General features: G+C 38.5%; 1 protein-coding gene across 3 annotated transcripts in view; it reads left to right on the top strand.

Annotated features, from left to right (window-relative positions):
• LOC125235762 (leucine-rich repeat-containing protein 24-like) overlaps window positions 1-17,418 on the top strand; it is a 107,959-nt gene extending 90,541 nt beyond the window's left edge. For 2 of the 3 annotated variants that reach the window (XM_048142347.1, XM_048142349.1), the window contains exon 2: window positions 15,182-17,418. In XM_048142347.1, coding sequence (XP_047998304.1) covers window positions 15,217-16,983 — 1,767 coding nt within the window. In that variant the 5' untranslated portion in view covers window positions 15,182-15,216 and the 3' untranslated portion in view covers window positions 16,984-17,418. The remainder of the gene's footprint in view (window positions 1-15,181) is intronic. The other variant, XM_048142348.1, reaches the window with a different exon arrangement.
• Window positions 17,419-18,232: the final 814 nt, after the last annotated feature.

Raw genomic sequence — 18,232 nt, 5'->3', positions numbered from 1 at the left:
ATCCAAAAGTGTTTGAGAAATTTAAAATTGACTTCGACCTCACACAAACCCGAATAGCACAGTTGACCGAACTTACTTAAAAACATAAATCAGAAAATAGAACTAGGTACTTAAAAGTAGAGTTGAACTGAGACTATAGCGTGACCATAGTTACTACTTAAAAAAACAAATCAAGACAAAATTAAATGAAAAGTTGGCTTCTAAATCTGTTTTTAAATAAGGTTTTTATTTTAAGTCGAAAACATCTACCGATTAGCATACAAGGATCTGCTTCTGCTAAAATTAAAATATAATATTTAGTTTAGGAATCTAATTCCATTTTGCACTTGGTACATAATAAATACAAGATTAGCAAACACATAATTCACGTCCCTTTCCCGTACATTAAATAGACATTAAACAACAATTAGCCAAGACTGCCTGATAAGTGAAGTTTGACTTATTACTTGTCATCATTCATCATCGGGTTTTACACGAGGCTTTTGTTTAAGGATTTCATCACTCATGGTTGCTATGCTCTCCCCAATTTAGAGAACTATTAAAATCTTGGGGATTATCTAATCTGTTGCGTTAGGCTGCCTTTACACCTGCTAGTTTTACTTTTTTTTTTTTAAATTTTTTTTTTATTTACTGCTTACGTAGCTAACTTTTTGTAACCAGCTTACGATAAGTTTTGACTACTTTCGTAAGCTGAAAACTTTCAAGTGTAAACAGGTAAGAGTTTGCTTACGAAAGCGACACACAGCTGCTTATCGAAATAAATTGACAAGTTTTGGACTTACGAATAAGTAACTAGGGCAATAGTTTTTTTTAAGTAAATAAAAAAAAAATTTGAAAATCACAAAACTTCCTTACTTTTTTCATAAGTGTAAATGGACCATAAGTTGCTTACGAAAGATATATTATGTAATTTACAGGTGTAAAGAGAATGACAAATGTTTACCTATAGAAAACGCTAAACACAATTCAATTTTTTTTTTTTAATTAACTGTTGTTTTGAAGATGAATGGCCCTCGCTAGGAATACGGGCGACCATTCACCTTAAAGCTGTGGTAAATCATTATTTAGGTGTTGTTGAACTTTTTTAGATTGTTGATTCTGTTGATGATTCTTTTGTAATGATGCTTGTTATTTCATATGGGTTGACGTTCAAAAAATCACAGGTGCTTTCATGGTGGATACGGCTATTGGTAAATTTTGGGCATTCTTTTAAGAGGTGGTCAATAGTCTGACAACTCACGTTGTTGCATGGGCATAAATTGTCGTCTGTTATTTTAAATCTATGTAAATAGGCTTTGTGATATCCATGCCCCGTTAAAACTTGTGTCAGCTGAAAACTTATTGCCATTGAGCCACGTAATTTTGTGATCGAGTCGATGTTGGGCAAATGATGTTTTAAGTGGAATCCAGTAGTGCTGTCTTCGTACCATTTGTTGTACATTGTTTTGACATGTTTTCTGTAGTTTATTTAGTGGAATGATAAAGGGAAGGATTCGTAGTTGGGAGGTGTTTGTAGAGTTGCCGCATGTTTGGCTGCCGCGTCGGCTCGCTCGTTGCCGTGTAGACCGACATGCGCCTTAATCCAACATAATTTAACTAGAGTCTTTCCGGATTTCTTGATACTGTAGAGTGTTTTGTAAATGTTATTTACTATTCGATTCGTGCTGCTTCTGTTTGCTATTTCCATTAATGCCGCCTTGGAGTCTGAGAAGATGGTGACTCTTGGCATTTCTTGCTTATAGCATTCATAGCATGCCTGTTCTAGGGCGTAGCACTCTGCTTGGAAGACGGTACAGCTGTTGTGTAGTTTGAAGTGCTTTGTATGGTTTTGTCCGTCTGGATATTCAATCACCACAGCTGCTCCCACATGCCCGTCGTGTTTGCTGCCATCTGTGAACATTCTGTGCATCTCGCCATCGATGTAGTACGGGTTTAACTGTTCCTGATTGCATATTTCTGATATTTCTATTGTTATTCTTTCAGCCGGGTGAAGAAGTTCAGTTATAGGAACTCTTTTGTCATATCTGATGTGGGCCAGTAGATATTCTGTTGTTGACCTCCGTTTGACGCTCTCAATAGAGGCTACTTCTCTCACTTTTAGGTGCAGGGGTATCAGGCCGGCAAGTGCGTGCGACACAATTCAAATAGTGTGCGACTTATGTTTCACGTTTCATTTCATTTTCTTTAATTCTGATAAGCTTGTACAAATTGGGAGATATACTTATGTACAACTTTTTGTTTACGTTGGACTCCTGCCATGTGATTTGCTAACCACATCAGATAGAACATCAAACATTACAGATTTTTTTGTCAAGACTAGGTTATCCTTTAGCGGTAATTAGAATGAAAATGTGACCCAGTTTTTACTACTAGGCAGCAAACGAGCAGACGAGCCGCCTGATGGGAAGCAGTCATCGTTGATTTATATTTAAACGAGGAACATAGAGCGTTGACTTCCCTCGCGCGGTCATTCTACATTGAAACTTTTTATCAAGGCTTCCTAAAGTAATCGCGTATGTATGAAACAGTTCCTTTTCAGTTTCTATTCCTCCAAAAAGGCAATTTGACACGTTTTCGTTACCGATAGGTTTCAAGCCTAAGCTTTCAATAATGTCGCGACGTAAGTATGTCTTCTGCGCTCCCGAGTCGATAAAACATCGTACCTGTATACATTTATTATCGCTGACAATATTTGCCATAAACGTTTGCAACAGTGTGGTACTAGCCTTATATTGAGTTACGTTGTTACTTAAGTTTGACGTTCCAACATTCGAATTTTTCACGTTTTCAATTTGACTTGACGTTTTAATGTCAGGGCACATCAATACAGAATGACGTTTGGAGCAGAAAAGGCATTTTGTAAAATTCTTGCATTTTTTCGCATTATATCCCGGTTTCAAACAAATTAGGCATGCTCCTTTTTAGGGTTCCGTAGTCAACTAGGAACCCTTATAGTTTCGCCATGTCTGTCTGTCCGTCCGTCCGTCCGTCCGTCCGTCCGTCCATCCGTCCGCGGATAATCTCAGTAACCGTTAGCACTAGAAAGCTGAAATTTGGTACCAATATGTATATCAATCACGCCAACAAAGTGCAAAAATAAAAAATGGAAAAAAATGTTTTATTAGGGTACCCCCCCTACATGTAAAGTGGGGGCTGATATTTTTTTTCATTCCAACCCCAACGTGTGATATATTGTTGGATAGGTATTAAAAAATGAATATGGGTTTGCTAAGATTGTTTTTTGATAATATTAATATTTTCGGAAATAATCGCTCCTAAAGGAAAAAAAGTGCGTCCCCCCCCTCTAACTTTTGAACCATATGTTTAAAAAATATGAAAAAAATCACAAAAGTAGAACTTTATAAATACTTTCTAGGAAAATTGTTTTGAACTTGATAGGTTTAGTAGTTTTTGAGAAAAATACGGAAAACTACGGAACCCTACACTGAGCGTGGCCCGACACGCTCTTGGCCGGTTTTTTATTTAACACTTCCTTCCTAGCCTCATACGACATTTTATTAGCCTTGTAGCACTCGAAGCTGCTATGTGATGCCTTTTCACACCAAACGCAACCAATTCTCTTACCTGCGTCTTCCGTGGACACAAAGCATGCCGCGGTAGGTTGTTGAGTAGGAACGCTATGCAAACTGTCACCCGATGCTATCCCGCTGCGCGCGAGCTGGATCCGCTCCTCCGACTCGACTTCGCGTTTCAGGAACTTCATAAGCCGGTTCAGATGATCGTCGCCTTTCTCCTCGGTTGCATGGGATCTCTGCCATGCTCGTAAAACAGATTCGGGCAAGGCGGACTCAACTAAAGGGAAAAGTAAAGCAGCATATTTATCTATAGTGACACCTAAGCTTTGCAGTGCTAATAATTGCGTATTTAATTTATCGTATAAGTGGCCTAATTTATAAGAAGTATTACCTTTTGCTTGTGCTAGTACAAGGTTAAGGAGCTCACGCACATAAATGTCGATCAACATTTCATCACGCGCAAACCTGGACTTCAGTTGCTCAATAGCCTTCTTGTAGTTAGCTCCCGACGGCGGAAAGCTCTCGACGATCTCTCGTGCTGGAGTATCTGGAACAGTGCACTGGTAGAGGTACTGAAACTTATCTCCGTCGTCAATTGTTTCGTCGTCGTGGATTTTCTGAAATTGACACCAAAAACCAATCCAATTTTTAGAATTTCCGTCGAACTTGCGTAACTCAAATTTTGGTAGGCGAAATCTTCTTGTATGACATGCTGTACTGCATGTCGACTTCTCACAACATTGATGAGACTTATCTGTATTATTCGACACATCGCTGCCGCTAGACTTGCGAGACCTCTTCACGCGTTCATTCTTCCGGGAAACGCTGTCGTACATGACTTTTATACGCTCCCAGTCGGTGATATACTTATCGCTGGTCATGCAATCCTCGTAAATTTCGTCTTCAGTCATCTCGTCCGTTTTTAGCCACTGTTCTTTTATACGCTGGTCAACGTTGAACAGGGAATCGGCTCGAAGCTGGAGTTTATTGAAGGCCGCGGTGATATCGTCGATATTTGCCGACTCTAGAATAGCGTTAATTTCACTTTTCGCGATTGTAAAAAGCCTCCTGGCTACACTACGTTCTTTTTTTAGTGTTTCCATCTTATTTAACGGTCGCCAGATGAAGGAAACTAAATAAATAATGAGCCGGTAAAGGGTCATGGCGAAACGTTTCGCCATTTATTCCTAGAGTGACATACAAAAACATAACAATCAATAAGAAATATAAATTTAAATATTTTGACATTTAACTTGACCACAAACACTAAAAGAGTTCGTAACAGATGTGGGCCAGTAGATATTCTGTTGTTGACCTCCGTTTGACGCTCTCAATAGAGGCTACTTCTCTCACTTTTAGGTGCAGGGGTATCACGGCAACACAATTCAAATAGCGTGCGACTTATGTTTCACGTTTCATTTCATTTTCTTTAATTCTGATAAGCTTGTACAAATTGGGAGATATACTTATGTACAACTTTTTGTTTACGTTGGACTCCTACCATGTGATTTGCTAACCACATCAGATAGAACATCAAACATTACAGATTTTTTTTTGTCAAGACTAGGTTATCCTTTAGCGGTAATTAGAATGAAAATGTGACCCAGTTTTTACTACTAGGCAGCAAATGAGCAGACGAGCCGCCTGATGGGAAGCAGTCATCGCCTCCCATGGACATAAACTAAACGTACGATGATTATTTAAGTATCACTGTAGTGCTTATATTACATAATATGTATAGGCAGGCATATAACTAAATAATAAAAGATATTCATGCTTACTCGGCGTTACTTTTCATGAAACAGCTGACGTATCGCACTTCATGTCAAAATAAACATTGTACATAATTAAACATCGCTCGGCTCTCGACGTGCAAAATTCAGGTACATTTCCCGTTGAAATACTAACACGAGTCAGTACACAAACCTTCTATCTTTTTTCGCACCAAAAGTCAACTCTCATTTTCTGGTTCCCTTTGAACTGACGGTCTACATTAAAATGGCGCGATGTTAATGAATTGACATCACCTGATCCTCTTTTTTATATTTCACGCAATGTTATGATACAGGAAAATAAAATAAGAAATTACCTATAGGTAATATTATGTTTGAGGACAAAATTTATTTTAGCCAAATGAGCAACTTTTTAACATCCTCTTTTTTTCCTTTTCCAAAAAGTTTTCGTTTTTTATCATGTTGAGAGTCTGTAACGTTTGTTTAGGACGTTATTCACATTTTATATCGGCGATGCGCCTTACGTCTTGCTTACTTACTGCGATGGCTCAGCGACCCGAAGTAGATCTTGGCCTCCGACACTAGACTCCGCCATTCGCTCCTATCCTGTGCGATCTGATGCCACTCGGTCACTCCAAGGTCACACAGATCCTTCTGGACCTCATCGATCATTCGGTGTCTGGGCCTTCCGACCGGCCGTTTCTCGGTAGATCGTCGATTTTGGCCGCACGATCCTCTCTCATCCTCTCCACATGGCCCAGCCAGGCTGAGCGCAGACGCTTATGTTATGAATGCAAATGGTAAAATACATACATTAGTGAAATAAGATAACCGTTTAATTGTTTGTCGGGTATAATAAACTATGGAATGCGCTCCCACCATCGGTGTTCCCAGAAAAATACGACCTCTGTCTCTTTAAACGTAGAGTGAATAGGCTATTGATTAATAGCTCACCGATTTGTGAGCTCCATCTTAGACTCTGTCTTCACTTCCCATCAGGTGTGACTAGGGTCAATCGCCGATCAGTCCATTATTATCCATTTTGTTTCTATTTGTTTCTATTTTTTTTTCTCGTGTATTTGTATTTTTTATAATAGTTATGGCAATAAAAATACTTGCTAAGTTTTTGTTGCTTTTTTATTTCAATTTTTTATAATAATTTTATTTTTAAAAAATACCCGAAAAATAAACTAATTGACTAGTTACTTGCTAAGTACAGAGAAAAAGTCCATTTTCCACCCAATTCCATGTTTTTATGGTAATTTCAATTGTTAAAACTGTTAAAAGTAACATTTTATTTTTAAATTTAAATACCCGAAATTGTTTACAATTACATTATTTATGGAAAACTGGAAAGACAACCTTAAAAAAGATTATGGTCATATTTTAATTTTTAGTGGAAGGACTTACATTGAGACTTAAAGTAGGGCAGTCATGCCGTCCATCGCAAATCGCTTTCCACCCAATTCCATGACGCCTTTGAAGTCGCATGGTATCTTCCGGAATCATGTGATCCACGTAAGAGCAGACTCAGCACTGAGGAGAAACAAAGCAATAAAACACGTTGTACGGTATTTCATTATACTATAGGTACCATTATTTAAGTTGACTAGTAACTACAAAATAAAGGGAACAAGGCTAACCCAATTTTCTCCAACCCAAGATAGTTCGGATTGGGAAATATTAAATTCTTCTAGCCGTGTGGGCACAGTAATTTGATCGGAACTACAGGCAAGTTACAAACGAAACGCTATCCAACCCACTTCTCAATTACATTTGTTTCAAACTGCTTTTCTTGGGCCTCATTCGGAAATTAAAATCGAAGTTCAATCAATTCTGATACCGGACAAACAGAAAGTAACAGTACTTAATCAGTGGTTCACATGTGGGTTAGAAAGATAAATGCCAGTAAAAAAGAGTCAACACGGAAGAGCGAACGATAACCATGTTAGTGTAAGCGATTGTCACGTTGGCAAGGAACCCTGGGCGTTTCTAATGATGCTCCCATACTGGCTGTTATAAATGTCATATAACATGGTGTGACAAGGACAGCGCGATGGCGAGCTATCCCTGTCACACCGTGTTATATATCATTTATAACAGCCCAGTCTGGAAGAACCATAAAGATTACTTGTTCACGAAACCTACCATAAAATAAAATGTCCTTACTACGTCACGTTGTAACGTGGCAACTTCTTTCACTTGTTTGCACTGTACACTACAATTTCCATAGGTACAATTTTATAACTTTTATTTTAAGAAATGATTGTTACTTAAAAGAACAAAAAAATACCAGGATCTGTGAGAGATCTTCAATTTTTATTAGTTAAAGCTCACCTACAGCAGATTGAGATAGGTGAGTGTCTAGACAGGAAGCGTAAAGAACCAATTTGATTTCGGTCCCAATTTGATGCGTGAAATATTCGAGAATACGTCTTCCTTGGGCTCTCTAACTCGGAGGCTGTGGCTGCGGCTTCACGGTACATTGCGTTCCTAACTTATTTAAATTGGAGCAAAGTAACTATTTGCCATTTAGTATCGATTTTAGATTAATTATTAGAACAGAGGCAGTCAGTCGAGTTGAAGAAAATTAAAACAATTTTCGTGGTAAGCCATTTTGACTAAAATTATATCCATTAAACAAAATACAATTATAAACAGTAATAAATACATTAAACAAAGGCTTTTGAGGAACAATATAGTCTGCCTGTGTGGTGACGGGTTAAGAATTTCACCACCCCCTTTCTTCCCGTGGGTGTCGTAGAAGGCGACTATGGGATATGGGTTAAATTGTGGCGTAGGCTGGCAACCTGTCACTGCAATGTCACAGCAAAAAATATTTTTCAGTACAGATGGTGTTTTTTTTACGCACTAGTGCGAGAAGCGGTTCATTATTATGTCAGGTCGAAACTTCGGAGGCTCATCTGTACTGAAAAACGTCATACGATACACGTGTAAAAGAAATTCGTAACTCGTGTCGATTTAAACACTCCCTTCGGTCGTGTTTTAATTTATCGCCACTCGTTTCGAACTTCCTTTTTTTCGCATTTATATCGTAATGTACTAATTGCTATTTGATATAGTGAATTGGTATGAGAACATTACCTACACTGTACGTCCCGACGCCTATATTTCATATTTCATATATATATATTTTTAATGTGATAGGAGGCAAACGAGCAGACAGGTCGCCGGAATTGAAAAACGAGCAAGTGAAAAGGATTCTATAGTTGAACCACGAGCGAAGCGAGTATTGCTAATGTTACATTTTCGAGAATAGAATCCTGAAGCGTTTGCGTGAGTTTTTTAACTGGAAAATACACTGAGAAGTAAAATGTTTCATTTGCACTTAACACAAAACTTTTCCCCTGAGATTCGCTTGAAACTACAACGAAATATTCTCACAGGTGGTAAATCTAACTTTATTTTGATCCGCGGGCAAAACCTAGTCTTTTACAATTTTAAACATACATGGTATAGTAGATCTCAGTGAAATTTGACTTTATTCTATTTCCAATTAGTTACCCAGTTGATAGGAGGCCGGAACGTCCACAAACAGAAACTAGGTGATATTTACGGGAGTTACAAATCAAGACTGACGAAAAATAACTTTGTTTTGTGAAAACTATTCCAAATATAAATCAGAAACTAGGTGATATTTACGAGAGCCAAATACTGGAAAATAGTAAACAATATAAATCACTAAACGCGGAGTTTTTGGTGAAAATATTTTCAATTTTCAAAGACATGGCGTTTTGTTTCAGTTTCAAATCGTAATCTATAACAGCAATTACTCATTGAATAATAAATTTGAGTTTAATTACGTCCATCTTCATTTTACTTTATTGGGCTCACACGCACGCTTTTAACCAAGCAGATTTGATGATGCACAAAATCATATATCCATACTAATATTATAAATGGGAAAGTGTGTGTGTCTGTTTGTTTGTCCGTCTTTCACGGCAAAACGGAACTACGAATTGACGTGATTTTTTAAGTGGAGATAGTTGAAGGGATGGAGAGTGACATAGGCTACTTTTTGTCTCTTTCTAACGCGAGCGAAGCCGCGGGCAAAAGCTAGTTGAATAATAAATTACTTATTATTTTACTTTATTGGGCACAACCAAGCAGATTTGACGATGCACGAAATCATGTATACATTTGACGTTACTCTAAATAAATGGCTTAAAACTACTACGAGAACCAAAAGAAGTGTACCTAATAAACATGATTTCCAATGCAACAGAAATGTTGACCTACATTGACACTTACTGTATCTGCCACAGATGTCATATATAAGTACCATAGATCAAGCAAACGTATCTACTTAGAGCAGTTAGAGTGTCAAATGAACGCAGTAAAATCCACTTGTCCGTCTTTATTGGCAGCTTGCATCTTTAGGGCGTAAATTTTTGTAAGTTGAAGTCAACAAAAACATAAAAATGCCTCGTTACGTGATATTAAATTACCACAACACAAAAATTATGAACACTCAAGGCCCTGAGACATATTTGAAATCAAAAGTAACAATTTTTAGTACAAAATCTGACACGCTCGGCCCCTATAGATGAACTTGTTTCGTCTATTCAATCTAGTTCTGTGGTATCTGCCATACATCTACTTCTTAAGTATGGTGTTACTCATCAGTTTCAATCGCAGTGACCAAAAATATTAGGGTTCTCCTTTTGTGTGCGCTAATACAGTTCGCTGTACATAAGTTGCTCTTTAACGCCTTTTCTTCGGCAATAAAATGAACCTTCTTAAGTGTACGTCGGCTACTTTACTCTACTTTTAGCGACAAGAGAAAAACAGTGTAATGTTTTTTCTTTCTTTTTTGCCATTTTGTATGTCCATTACGGCCACGCATGAAAGCCGTAACATCTATGGACACATTCAGTCGTGGACTGTGTTTTCGTGCAATAAATTCAGAAATCAAAATAGTTTGTCAGTGCCATAGCTGTTACATGTGGAGTGTATTATGTCTTTATGAACTTTAAAATGTTTCTAAATTTGAAAGTGTTTAAGATTTTTTTTTAATTATAAACTGGCCAGTGATTGACCTTAGTCGCACCTGATGGAAAGTGACGACAACGCTGAAGTTGTAACTCACTGGTTCAGTATAATCGCTTACAAAGATCGTGTTTTCATCGCCTTAATTTTGTTTTGGCAAATAGATCAATTGGTTGTTCAGTATTTGCGCTATGGATGTTAGATTTAGATAAAACATTTAATTGGTTCTAAATCGCATTTTTGACTGTACATTATAATAACCGACTTTTCAAAAAGCAGAATTTGAATATTTCTACTGTAGTGGGCTATTTTTATGAAAATGTTAATGACCAAGACTCGAAAAACGCCCGTCACTTTGAAACCGTAACAATAATGTAGGACTCATTTATGAGTAATGGCTCAGCCACGACATTGGTCTAAGCGCGACAGCGGTGAGCGGCGGCCATACATTGGAGCGAGACACAGCGATGGGATTTTTCATTCGCACGTATGGCTGCCACTCACCGCTGACGCGCTTAGACCAATGTCGTGGCTGGGCCGTAAAACAGTGCGTTTACTGTGAGTTACCAGAGGAGTATAGGTACTTTAATCATTGATACTAGTATAAGGAAGCCTCTATTGTACGGAACAGGATTCTATATTTTTATATTCTAGCATTTTCCCGAGCCTTGTTAATGACCACACTAAACTGACCTAGTAGTTGGTTATCTTTTATCAGCAACTATTCATTCTACCCGCATTTGTCTACTAGTTCCATAGTTAGTAATCACTGAGTCTATCTCCGGACCTATTTCGCAAACAATACCAATTGGAGCTCCAACTATTTCTCATTTGTAGGCCAGAGCCTCTAGTCAAACGTACAATAGTTAACAAACGATATACAACCGGCTCTGTCACGCCATTAGGTACGAAATAACTATAACATAGATAAATGTAACTACGATTATGATACGGAGCGTCAACGATCGCACTCTTGGCTATAGCCGGCCTAGCCAAAGTAATAAACGATCGGAACGTAAACTGGATCTGTCGCACCACGCAGCGATAGGAAACGCTACGGTACCCTTTCGAAGCGTCAACGATTTAATGACATTGGTTAGGTGCCCTGCTTTCCTATTTAATGCCAACGTTTGTATAGGTACAGATAAAGTCTAAATCACAGACAAGGGACTACAAAATCATTCCACGGATAATATCTGTTAATAATTCAGCTCTGGGCTATTTTCGAGGCAATTGATCAAATAACATAATTTAACATAATTGTGTTGATATTTGCGGTTTTACTCGCAATTTCAGCTTATTATTAGTTCTGCAGTGTAATTAAGATTTTGATTAGTGTGTATTTAATAAACAAATGTATGTATTAATTAATTGGTTATTGATCTGAGTATAATATAATTGTTATCTTACCATAAATAACTTCCAATTATATTAGATAAGACGGTCAATGTATTCGAGTAATATTAGTGTTGTGAATTTAAGCTTTGAGGCGTAAACTACAAAACTCGAGTCGCGACTTCTGAGTCTTAAAGCCTCGACCATATAACCCTCAACCTTATAAGTTTGCGTTGCTGCTTACGAGCACAGAATCCTCGAGTCCTTTAGTCCTCAAGCTTTAAAGACTCCTAAGCTTTGAAGGTTTGTCTATAAGATTTGTAGCATTTAAGTCTTAAGAGCTTTTAATAAACTAGATCCTAAGGTCAACAGAAGTAAAAAAAAACAGGCCAAGTGCGAGTCGGACTCGCCCACTGAGAGCTCCGTACTTTTTAGTATCCTGAGATACATGAGATACAGCGTGGTGACGTGACCGGGCGGTCGGATATCTGAGTCTTAGTAATAGACTTACGTTTTTACCCATTGTGTACGGAACCCTAAAATCTACCAAACCGACACCGTCAAATTAAGGGTTAAAAATAAATACTATCTGCCTATAAAGCTCGTTGCTTGAGCTTTTAAAGCTTGGCACAGGCCTTCGAGGTTTAGGGGGCTTGAGCTCTCTATGAAGCCCGAGTCTTAAAGACTCACTCTTAAGAGCTCATAAAAAGCTTGAGTCGTTAAGGTTCTGAACCGTTTCTGAGCTAAAAACTTTAACGCTTGTCTTTAAAGCGTGAACCTTTAGGGTTTGCAAGTCTTTAAGGTTTAAAAGTCTTCAAGACTAGTCTTATAACAACACTAAGTAATATACATATTTAGCACAGCGTATAAGTACCTAATGTACCTATCGCTACGAAAAGCGCTGGTGGCTTAGCGGTAAGGGCGTGTGACTTTCAATGCGGAGGTCGCGGGCTCGAACCCCGGCTCGTACCAATGAGTTTTTCGGAACTTATGAGCAAACTGTCGTTTCATATTAGCCAGTCGCTTTTCGGTGAAGGAAAAACATCAAGAGGAAACCAGACTAATTCCAATAAGGCCCTTACCCTTCGGGTTGGAAGTCCAGATGGCAGTCGCTTTCGTAAAACTAGTGTCTACGCCAAATATAGGGATTAGTTGTTAAAGCGGACCATATCCATAGTATCGTAGCTATCGTAGATTTTTAATTTTTTTCCCTTAAGAGGATACGGTAGCAAAATTGCTAAAATGGAAAGGATCCTCCCTTTCAACTTGTGAATTTTAGTTAAATATACAAGTGTTATTAACTAGATTTATCGAAAAAAAATTGTCCATTAAGAACAACTCAGTCAAAAGATATTTCAAAAAAATCTTTAAAATCGAGGTTCCGCTCTCGACTCTTTCCTCCTTCAAAACTTAATCAATCGGAACGAAATTTGAGAATCTGAGTAACAATGAAATAATCTATGTCGGACCGTTTAGCTTTTTTGGTTAATTGTTACCAATCTTGAGTATCACACCTTTTTTTGCGCCACAATGAAAAAGGCCGTTTTTGGAATTTTTTGATTGGCTCTAGAGTCTTTAAAAAGCAGAATATCAAAAAAATCAAAACGGTCAGACACAGATAAAAATAATAATAATCTGTGTTGAAAAAAATCATTGCTCTATCTTCAAAAACCAGGGAGGAAATCGTCGAGAGCGTTTGTATGGAGAATTGACCCCTACCGTATCGTCTTAATTTAAAAATGTTCACATAACAACTTGAAAATAAAAATACCCTTCCTAATTAATTGTCAGGTCACGCCGTTGTCCAATCAACAGATTGTCCCCGAAAGCACATCACCCTGGAATTAGTTTGCCGTGGCGAGCGTTCCTTTATTCGGCTGAATTTCGCTAGTGCGTCCTAATTGGATGCAGTTTAAACATTGCTCGTTTGCTGGTTTATTTATTTTTTACCTGTAGCGAGGGCGATAATGGAACAGTTTATGTTTTAATTTTTCTGTTTTTATTTTTATTTTATCGTTACCTCTTGCCGCTTAATGTGCAATCAGATGTACATCTGATGCAATGGAATTTCTACTGTCATGTAAACAAATAAAGTAGAATTTCTTTTGTTTCTACAATTTTTCGAAGAAATGAAAGTCAACTCAATCAGTGCTATCAAAATCCCTTAGCAAAAATTTTGTATGGTGGGCGTTACGAGGTCAAATTAGTTTAACTGAATTTAATTCTATAAAGAAGCTTAATCTGTTCACTGTTCAACAATTTACCAATCAAATTATAATATCTAAATGTGTCTTCAATGTTAGTAATTGAAAATAAATAAATAAGTAAATAAATTGAAAAGGCACTTACGTAGCATAGCATAGGTAAAGTCGCGTTCAGTTAAAGCTACACAGGTACAATGAACAAACATAACTGAACACGCTTTTGTGTTCATGGCAGAGCCGCGACATTTGACGTTTTTTTAAGTAATTATTTCTGCTTGGTTTTCAAAAATTGTCAGTTCAAAGCTCAGCTCTAGTGTGTTCTAAAGAGAAAAACAACGTTTAAAACGTAAATTACAAATTGGCGAACTTGACTCACTTCATTTTAATTTGTCAAATTACCAAATAAGCTTCGACCCTTGACTATTCTACCCTGACACTTAACACCCTATAAGAGCAACCACTAAGCCGAACAGGGTAAATACGGTTCACAATTAACTCTCCCGTGACCTATTAATCTTCGTGGCCGCTCTTTCGATCGCTGCGGTAACGAAGTGGCTAGCGATGGAGACTAGTTTCATTCTGAGATGAATCCCAGTTTGAAACACAGGTTGATAAAATTAAATACGAAATAATATTCGACGAGTTTATTCATTTTAATTACTACTTTGTTTATAAATTAGCACAAATGATAATTATTTATTTCCGCTATGATCTGATTTTGTGTATGTTATTGAATTTTGGATACGTTAATCATATTTAATTTTAATGATTAGGTACAATAAATTATGTACGCTAATTAAGTTAAATTTTAATGATCACAATTGGCTTGACAAGCTTAATCTTATAATCGCAAATAATAAATCACATTAATTGGCGTTTGCTCAAAGATTTTATGTTTTTAATGTTAGACGAGCTCGCGAGGCAATTAAAGGAGAAATGATTTTGATAGTACAAAATACACAGATATGTTGTAAGATTGCGTTCAATATGTATAATATAACGTTGCGAAGATAATATTGTTTTATTTAAAACTAAAAAAATAACTTCTAATACAGTTATTTTTATTTTACACGCTATTTTACCTCACGCATGTTTGATTGACTTATTGTGTTCCACTGTTTATACGAGTCGATTTATTTTGAGCCCAGACGTATGATCGCACGTGCTCTGATTCATCGTAGCTATAAATAACCAACGCACGTGCGTCTTTGATCCGTTACTAACAGACACGTTACTGCTCCGGCGGTTTACCAAATCAATCATTACAAAAACGTGCTAAGGCCACGTAAATAGAGTAACGATAGCGAGCCATTGTTCCCGAAACCCCGTTGTTTAGTCGATTAACGCGCGTTTGTTGTTTCAGGCAGCCTGCCGATGTAAACACACGCCCGAAATGAGATGAGCATGCGCGTGGCTTGGGCCAGGTGGTACTGGATAGTGATCTTCACGACGTGCACCGCCAGGACTGCCAGCGACTGGCTCGACTGCGCCCGGTTCGCCGCCTGCGTCTGCAAGTGGTCGTCCGGCAAGAAGACCGCCACCTGCGCCTCCAGCGACCTGCGCCGGCCCCCGCCGCTCTCATCCGACATCCAAGTACTAGACATACACGACAACCCGATCAGAAACCTCCCCGCTGAAGCTTTTGCAAATATCGGCCTATTAAACCTGCAGAAAATCAACTTACGGGCCACTAAACTTCGATCGCTCCATGCGGATGCATTTCTCGAATTAAGAATTCTGATTGAAGTCGATTTGGCTGAAAACGACCTTTCTAATCTACCGAGGGACATATTCAGAGGCAACGAAAGACTGCGCTTGGTAGTTCTGACCAACAACCCTTTGACGACATTAATTGCAGACCAGTTCCCGCCTTTGCCGCATCTGCGCATGCTTTTATTAGACGGTTGCCGGCTGCGGACGATACATAGAAACGCTTTACGGAATTTAAAGTCTTTGGAGAAAATAGATTTGCGTAGAAATCAGCTTACATTCCTTCGTTACAGTACGTTCTCTTTGCCGACTTTGAAAACGATTTCTTTATCAGGCAATCCGTGGCGATGCGACTGCCGTCTGCGTGAATTTAAAGATTGGTTTTTACTGAGGAAGTTAGATACAGAGGAATTAGTTTGTGTGGAGCCTTCCACAAAGGCGGGGAACAAGTGGAGGAGTGTTTCTAACGAGAGCATGGTGTGCGCGCCCGAGGTGCGCTCCAGCACGTTGGTTGTAAGAGCCGAAGTCGGAGTGGCCACTTCCTTCGGCTGCTGGGTTCACGGGATTCCAAAACCTCAAGTAACATGGTTATTTGATGGTGTAGATGTACATAACAGTAGTTTAGATTGCGATTTGGAAGAAACGCAGACAGATATAGAAGATGATGATTCCGATGAAAGAGTACCAGGCAGCGTAAGATGGGTGAATATCACGCTGTTGAATGTGACTTCCAGTGCGGCCGGAGAATGGTCGTGTGTAGCGAAAAGTAGCGCCGGAGAAGCGAGAGCGATAATTAGTCTCGTGTTACCTCGATCCCAAACGGCTACAGCAAGAACTGCTCCCGGCATTCCTCAACTTCTAGGCGTCGTTTTTGGTGCATTAGGCATCTTAGCGTCCCTCGGCTTTTTAGCAGCTGTAGCTTGCTGGAGATTAAGACGACGAACAGTTCCACCTAGCAGAAGCTTCACTGACCAAGAAAAGAGATTACTAGACGCCTCAGTGGTCGTTAGTTGCGATCGCTCTATAGGTGACATGGCGTCGCCCTGCGATTTTGAACTGACAGAAAGATCAGGTGACGACCAACCTAGAGGTTGCGGCTTCGACCCTGTACATATAACTATAGAAGGTACGCCTGGCGCCTTTCCTCCTCCGCCTGCAGAATTCGCTGTCCCAGTTCCGTACGGAAACATTTTTATATCAGTTCAAGTAGCAGGAAGAGTCGGTGAGCCGGGGAAGTACCCTGATCTACTGAGTGGAGGAGCGACGTTGCCACGTAGAAGTAGGACATGCTGCACTGCACCAGCGTATGATAATATGGGACCCAGAGTGACAGCAACGGGGAGTTCTTCAACATGGTCTTTACCCGGACCTAGCGCAGAGAATGGTGGAGTGGACAATACAGAGACCCCCGTGCTGACCTTACCGCCTCCGCCGCCTGAGTTTGTGTCCCTCTAGCCTCGGCCCCTGGTACTGGACGCCTCTGCCCTGAGGTGACCTGGTACCACACGGACTTACGGTCAATTAGACTTTTCTCAAATTTCGTCATTATAAGATTATTAAGTTTTTGTAAATAGTTAATTGCTAAGAGGGAGATGTGTGACATCCTGTGAGATTTAAATACGTAAGGTTGTTATCACTATTGATGATGATGATGAATGAATGTTATTTATCATTATTAGTTAGAGTAAATCTTGTTGCTGATATGTTGGGATTTTATTGGAGTAAGAATCTAGTCTTTGCGTTGATTTCCTAGGACGTTATTTTTAAATACTTTTTGCATATGTGTGTCTTCCCAACTTTTGTAAATAGAATTATTTATTACTTATAAACTTCCCAAACATAAGACTGACCCTTTTGTCTTGTTTTCGTCTATCTTTATATCTTTAATGATGTATACACTCCACTTAGTCATACAGGATAGCTTCTAAACATTTTCTTTGAGAGCAAATAATGTAAAAATAAACAGATCACAAGCATAGTAAACCTTCGTTTTATTTTATCTATAGTTATTATTTAATCAGTAATGTAATTTTTTGTGAAAGAATCTTATATTTCATGTGAGATTAGGACGTTATTATCTAAACTTCGTATTCAACTATTGGAAAAAAGGTCTTTACGTTACAGAAGAATCATCAAGACCCTTTTTTGCTGAAAATATATAAAGCTGAAAAGAAAAAAAAATAAACAAAAGAGATGAGGTAAGAGTGCCTGCAGATGCTTACTTACCCAAACCAAAATTGCACAAAAGATCCCATGGGTCTAAGTGTCTCGGAAAGGACTTCCGCAGATATAAAGATAAGATAAGATATCAAACCATAATATTTAAATTTAGGCCAAAAAATATTTTCTAAAGGGCAAAGGGCAGATAAGTATCACATTGTCATGAAAGAAATGTATATTTTGATATTTTCGATAAAACACTATGTGTCAAATTTTATACAAAAACTGCTTTTCACAAATTCACTATTTTGTTATTATTATTGTCAGACTCTCACTAGCCGTGGCAAATTCCGGGATAACGCAAGGAGAATGATGATGATAAAAAATATTTTTATACCGGTGGCAAACAGGCATACTGTCCGGGTGATGGAAAGCGGTCACCGTAACCTATGGACCCCGCAACTCAAGGGGTATCTATCACATACACGTTGCCGACTCATAGACCCACCCTTAAATTTACATTAAAATTAGCTAAAGATAGATT

Source organism: Leguminivora glycinivorella, chromosome 18 (genome assembly GCF_023078275.1).
Source record: "Leguminivora glycinivorella isolate SPB_JAAS2020 chromosome 18, LegGlyc_1.1, whole genome shotgun sequence".
NCBI lineage: Eukaryota > Metazoa > Arthropoda > Insecta > Lepidoptera > Tortricidae > Leguminivora > Leguminivora glycinivorella.
This window is presented reverse-complemented; position numbering and strand designations above follow the sequence as displayed.